The sequence below is a fragment of the Perca fluviatilis genome, chromosome 9 (genome assembly GCF_010015445.1).
Source record: "Perca fluviatilis chromosome 9, GENO_Pfluv_1.0, whole genome shotgun sequence".
NCBI lineage: Eukaryota > Metazoa > Chordata > Actinopteri > Perciformes > Percidae > Perca > Perca fluviatilis.
Genome location: NC_053120.1, coordinates 4664465 through 4671283, shown reverse-complemented (window position 1 = coordinate 4671283; position 6819 = coordinate 4664465). Strand labels below are relative to the sequence as shown.

The window sequence follows — 6819 nt, the reverse complement described above, 5'->3', positions numbered from 1 at the left end:
ATGTTCTCTTGTAGGCTGTATCCTACCTCCTTTTCACCTGCTGCTGTTTCTGCTCATTGCACAATTGTTATATGTTTAATGGAGTGACATATAAATGTGCTATATCTTTAAAGGTCCAATGTGTAGGAATTTCTCCCATCTAGCGTTGAGATCATGTATCGCAATCAACTCTCTGGCGCCACGCAGTTCAAAGTAGGTATTCCAGCTACGGTAGCCTTCACGCTTCAAAAAGCCGGTCTCTCGCTCTTTGCAATATCCTTCTTCTTTCTCTGGGTGAAGAAGAAGAAGACTCCTGTTCCTGAAATTTGGATTTTGAATATGTGTGGTCCTCCATGTTTCCTTCTTCAAACTTGCCGGGAAGCTACGATACCCATTAGCAGGGTTAGCAGCAGCTGTGAGTTTATCATGTGCCCCAAAAATGCGAAAGGCGGAGCAGTAAGTCCTGTATGTCCCTTACCGGCTACTGTATTTCAAGATGGAGCATGAATATGGAGCGTCTACCCCAGTTCATGCGAATGCAAATGTAAAATGTCAAGCCAAAAGGAATTCTTGGAATTGATGGTGGTGGTAAATATTCATGAAAAAGGACAAGTTAGTGAACGGGCAACACAGATTTTGATAATGAACAACTAAACACGTTACACACTGGGACTTTAATGTTTGTTAACATTCAATGTCATGGTTGTGTTTTAATGTTTGAAGTCTAATCAAATCTAATCTAATCTAAACCCTGCAGACAGTCAGACGCTGCTCAAAGTGTCCACATATACTAAGCATGTTTAAATCAAAGCATTTGACATCTTAATATTTCCCTTTGATGGGAAGATGCAACCATAAAAATGTGACACCTTGTGTGTGAATGTCTCATCCAGTGTAGCGTGGTATCATAGCTAAAAGAAAACTTAAAACATGAACCTGTAGGTTTCCATTCTTGGCAAACGATAGTCATGGTGTGTGGTTTTCGATTTTCAAATACTGGCATTCACTTAGACTTCTGTATGACCATTTGAAGCCACGTGCTTAACAACAGAACTCAGAGGAAAGCAGAAGTTGGACACCACTGACGTTATACCAGCGAACCCAAAGCAGCATTTAAGAGCAGAAAACAGCCGAATATTTAGAGAACTGAGTCGAGGAAACTGAATGATGAGGTGAGTAATAGCTCCTTGTGCATTTCATATTATTGTATGAGTAACGTGTATATCATTATGATTTATTTATTATGTTATTATGGAGTCCCAGAACCCAAAATATTCATAATAGCTCCTACAAATCTACAATCTATATATAGGCTAGGCTTATTGTTAGACAAGAAGTTGGAGAAATGCTAAATGCTTGTAGCAATTATATATATATATATATATATATATATATATATATATATATATATATATATATATATATATATATATATATATATATATATATATATATATGATGTATGTCTGATGTATGTGATGATAACTAAAGGGTGGAATAAAATAGTGCAAAAAAAGTGGAGCAGGCACTTTGGTTGACCTACTTAAACCTCCTGTTGTCCCCAAATTTGACCCGTTCTCAAAACGTCTATATCAGAAATATGGGTTTCTTTTTAACCAAATTACTCAAAAAATGAAGTACAATTGCAAGTATTCGACAGCGCCGGCCCGAGCCTTTTGGGGGCCCTAAGCAGAATTTGATTTGGGGGCCACCCCTCCCACCACACGGAGTCACCTGTGCTTGACGATTATTGACACAAATGTCACGCTATAATGTTACATTATAAATTAATACAGTGAGGTTATGTATTAATACAGTGACGGTTTATGAACTACTGTCCCCCTGGGCACAGATGCATAAGGACCCTCCCCCCCTAATCTATTTGTGCAACCGTGAGGGGGGCGTCTGGGTGCTCCCCAGAAAATTTTGAATGTGATAGATGTGATTTCCTGTATTCTGGTGCATTTGTGGGATGGTCAGCTTGAGAAGGGCAATACCTAAATTTGTTCAGATTCATAGCCTTTTGCTTTTTGACTTAATAAGGTAGTGACTTCACACAACTACTTGGGCTTCAGGGCCAAGCAACACGTTCATGTTTTCTATTTATCCTGATAGGGATGCATATTTAGATTTTTTGTCCTGACCAATAGCCCGCCCGTGTTAACCGTTAGCAACCACATCAATTAGTTTAGCTGCATGGTTGTCAGCTGTGGGTTTGCCGGACAGACACTGTGTTAGTAGGAAGTAGGGCTGGGCGATATGCCCTCAAAAAAAATCCCTGATTTTTTTCACAAAAAATCTGATTCATGATTTAAATCCATTCTTCCCCCCTTCTTAAAATCAATCTGCAGATGACAAATAAATGACAAGATCACACACACACACACACACACACACACACACACACAATATGCCAATTTTATGCAAATTCATTTGAGTGTTTTCCCTACCATTATATTGGGGGGGGGCACCCTCAGTAAAAGAATGACAAAATGATGTTATGCTATATATTCAACAAATTATATAATTATGCTATCAACAACAACTAGACGGATGCGAGAGATAAAGCTGTTTTCACACATACAGGTAATTCACTTCTCACCAGCTGACGGTGCTCCATGGTACTCCGTCCAATACTCGCTGCGTCAGGTCAGCGGTAGTTGTTGTTTGTGTATCTCCATGGCAAACGCGCGGGGGGAGGACTGGGCCCATTCTGAACTACGGGAGCCCAGATGTGACCGTGGGCCCCCTGGTGGCCCCAAGCAGCCGCTTAGTTCGCTTATGCCTTGGGCCGGCGCTGGCATTCGATTACTACTTTCAGTGAATTGTGGGCATTCAATTGTATAGCATTTGAAATAATGTAAATGGTGTTCAAAACCTGACTAAATTTAGACTGATTCTCCACCACATTCCTCTAATATTAGTCAAAATCATTCATCATTTCAAAATCAGGTCTAATCTCCCATAAATGAGATTTATTGATCATGAATTCCAAACATACGTGTAAAACTATTGGTAATAAGTTGGTGTTAGTGAAAAATATCATCGAAGACGTGGAAAAAAAGTTACAAAAACATTGAAAAAAGTCATGAAAAAGTCTTAATTTTGACCGAGAAAGACAGAATGCAGCGTGGTGGCCCAATGGTTAGCACTGTGGCCTCACAGCAAGAAGGTTCTGGGTTCGAATCCAGGTCGTTCCGGGCCTTTCTGTGTGGAGTTTGCATGTTCTCCCCATGTTTGTGTGGGTTTCCCCCAGGTGCTCTGGTTTCCCCCACCATCAAAAACATGTACTAGGTTCTCCAGTCAGTGCCCTTGATGAAGGCACTGGCTCAGATCTGGAGTTGGTCTGGCTCCCTTGAGGGATGGGTTAAATACAGAGCATGGATTTCGCTACATGTATGTGTATGTGACAAAATAAAGTACCTTTAAAAAAAAAGTGCAGGGTCGACCAGAAGACAACACAAGGGTTAATTACTCTATTCAATGCTCCATGCATCCTTCTATCTTTTATTCCCCCCCCCCACCTTCCTCAATGACATGAAAAGTAGGCTAGTTATCCAAACATGGCTCACTTCAGAGCATTTTGTTTACTAGTCTGATGATATGTTTTAATATTTATTTTTATTCTCCATCAGTGCTGCTCACAGTCAAACAACACTGGAGTCCAAACTGGAGGCCCTGCAGTGCCACTTCACCTGGGAACCGAACCCCACCAGCACATTTAAACTCTACCGTCTCAGGGAGAAGCTGGCGGACATCGGCCCCGAGGAGGGGAACAGCTGGCTGGGTCACATTTACAACCTGCGGGGGTTCATTCAGTACAAGCTGGGGTTCACCGAAGACGCCCAGAGTTTCTTCAACAAGGCTGCAGAGGCCTTCAGCAAGATAAGAAACGCAGATGAGGGTCCCTGGTTGGTGGTGAACTACGGGAACCTGGCGTGGCTGCACCACCACCTGGGAGACCAAGCAGAGAGTCAGGCTTACCTGTCTAAGGTCAACGCCCTGATGAATAAATACCCATCTCCATCCCAGGATGAGCTCCATCCAGAGATCTACGCTGAGAAAGGCTGGGCCTTGGCGGAGTTGAACATTAACAAAAAGCTGGCTACCGATTACTTCCAGAGAGCCATCAGGATGCAGCCAGACATGGTGGAGTGGAACACCAGCTACGTCTTAGGGTTAGTGGATGCTTTTAAGTACAGCGACACAGGGCTGGAGGCTGACCTTCTGGAGAAAATGAGAATCGCCAAGGAACAGGATCCAGAGAACTTGTACCTCGCTGTTTTCTACCTTGAGCAATGTGCAAAGAAGGGAGAGAGAATCGAAGATGAAGCACGCGAGTTAGCCAGAAAGGTGTTGAGAAATCCTGTCGGCAGCTACAGTGGTATTAATCCTTTACTAAGGGTTTACAGAAACTATGTTTCTATTGATGAGACCATTGACCTGATAGAGGAGGCTCTGAGAACCCATCCAGATGAGCGTTATCTGAAGAGATACGCTACACTCTGCTACAAATGGAAGATTGTTTGTTTCAGTTACACTCGCCCAAATCCAAGCGTGATAAACAGAGCAATCAGTCTCCATAAAGAGGTGATTGCTCTTTACCCTCATTCTTTCCTTGAGAAAAAAATAGACCTCGCAAATATATACGCAAAGTCAAATTACAGCCAGGATGAAGCTGAGCAGATATACCAGGAACTGCTAGAAATGGATCTGGAACCTGGAGACAAACAGATGCTCTACAACAACTACGCAAAATATTTAAACTTCAACCGTCAGGCTCGCAACACGTCAATACGATATCACATGAAGGCAGCAGCGATACCGCATCAGTCCTTCTTTCGTGGGAACAGCATCAAAGCTCTGGAAAGGATGAAATACAAAAGCTACATGCGTAGAGAAATAGAAGAGTTTCTGGAAAACCTGCAAGAGCCATAGTGTTTTTAACAGCACTGGTTCTTAATCCAGAAAGAAAAAACAACATAGGTAATGCGTTCCATGTAATTTGTAGCCTATACTTATTCATTTGATAATATGCACAAGATTTGGGGGAACGATTTGAGGAAATTGTGGAAAATTCTTTCAAAAAGTCAAAATGGAAGTGAGGAAACTCACAGTGAAGACCTCCTGATTGCTACGTGGCTTTTTAATGTCCAGAAATAGAGTAGCTCTACTTTGTATAAGAACATAATACTGTATGAAGTTTGCTTTACTGTAAGAACAATAAATGGTTGTTAATGTAATAGTTAGCTTGATGTGTAACCTGAATATGATCTCCATTTGTAGCCTACACGATACTATTAAATAAACATTATGTGAATTAAGAAATCCTCTCTAAGTATGTTTTGATTTGGTGGTAACTATACAAGAAATTCATGTTTTCTACACAATTTTGCAGAACTTCACACAGGACGATGATGGCCGTTAACCAAACTATAACTTTTGAAAGCTGCCGCCAAACTGTTTGTTTTGTCAACTCTTGTGTTGTCTTCCCATCGATGTTTTTGTCGCTTTTTTAAAAGTTTTTGTCACTTTTGTCAACATTTCTTTTAATTCATGGTCAATAAACCTAATTTATGTGACATTATACTTAATATTAACTTAAATTATGAATTATTTCGACTAATAATTAAGATCAGAGGATGATGAGTGGATCACAGACTGGTACATGTCAACGGTTAGTCAGGATACGGTTTTAAAACCATTTAAACTATTATTTTTGGACAATTTTGGTTGAAAGAAACCCATATTTCTGATATAATAAACATTGAAAATGAGTCAAAATTGACCCGAGGACAAAACAAGGGTTAACTTTCAACAGGGCTCTCAAGTGTCACGCATTGAGCGTGACAGTCACTCATTTCGGTCTTTTGTCACGCACTCCCGCCACACATTGTATTTCTCACGCGTAAAAATTATTTATAATAAATTCAATATGCCGCAGCGGCCAACATTTCTCCGGCTGCGCCGCTCTCACTATGGAACCGGCAGGAATCAAACGCGTCTGGCCGTTTTACAGTTGTGCGGAGGCTCCACGCAGAGCTCTTGCAGTAGTCTACATAAGTGGCCTGATGGTTATGCTTGTGCGCTGGTGTGTGCGTCGAGCCACATGTGTGTGTGGGGGGAGTGTGTGGTGGAGGGAGAAGTGAGAGAGTGACGGCGATTATCTTTGGAGCAAGTAGCGACTCTAGAGTCCTAGTGAGAGAAACAAAGTGTCTCCTCCTGTTCTTTCTGACCATGGTGGGAAATGTGTAGCAGGACAAGTTAACCCTCTCCTTGATTTCATGTTGTTTATGGAGAAATAGAACCAGGAAACGAGTCAGGGGAAATGCAACGCTACCAAGCCCATAGACCGTGACCAAGCCACGGCTTGTAGCTTACATTTTTAATGTCTAAGTCGAGCCTGCCACTTATCAGCCAAACAAAAAAAAAGAAAGGGGCTACACAATAGCCAATCAGAAAATAGCACTATTTTATCTGGGTAAGATTTAATGCAGCAACCAATGAAAAAAAAGCAAAGCATACAGACACTTCCCTAAACATTCGCTCATTCAGAGACCAGAGACCCAAACTGGGCTCTGACTCTGTCAGAAGGTCTGAGATCTACCGTATCAGCAGAGCAATCACGTAATGCACAGCAGACTATGGTGCAGGTAGATTATTTTCTGAAATATATTGACTATTATAACTTTATTTTTCTCAAAGTATCACGACTCCTCCAAAACTCAGATAAAATAGATATTTTGAATGTGCACAAAGTTTTGAACATGAGCAGAAATCTTGCTCTAACAAATCATATTACAGTCCAGGGGTTTATTAATTCATTAAAATGAATTAATG

The 6819-nt window shown here is 41.2% G+C and overlaps 1 protein-coding gene across 1 annotated transcript; it reads left to right on the top strand.

The window, feature by feature from the left end:
- Positions 1–1010: 1010 nt before the first annotated feature.
- Positions 1011–5307, top strand: LOC120565687 (interferon-induced protein with tetratricopeptide repeats 1-like). The gene is made up of 2 exons (XM_039811616.1): positions 1011–1151; positions 3615–5307. The coding sequence occupies exons 1-2, from the start codon at positions 1144–1146 to the stop codon at positions 4915–4917; spliced, it is 1311 nt and encodes a 436-aa protein (XP_039667550.1). The 5' UTR covers positions 1011–1143; the 3' UTR covers positions 4918–5307.
- The last annotated feature ends 1512 nt before the right edge of the window (positions 5308–6819 follow it).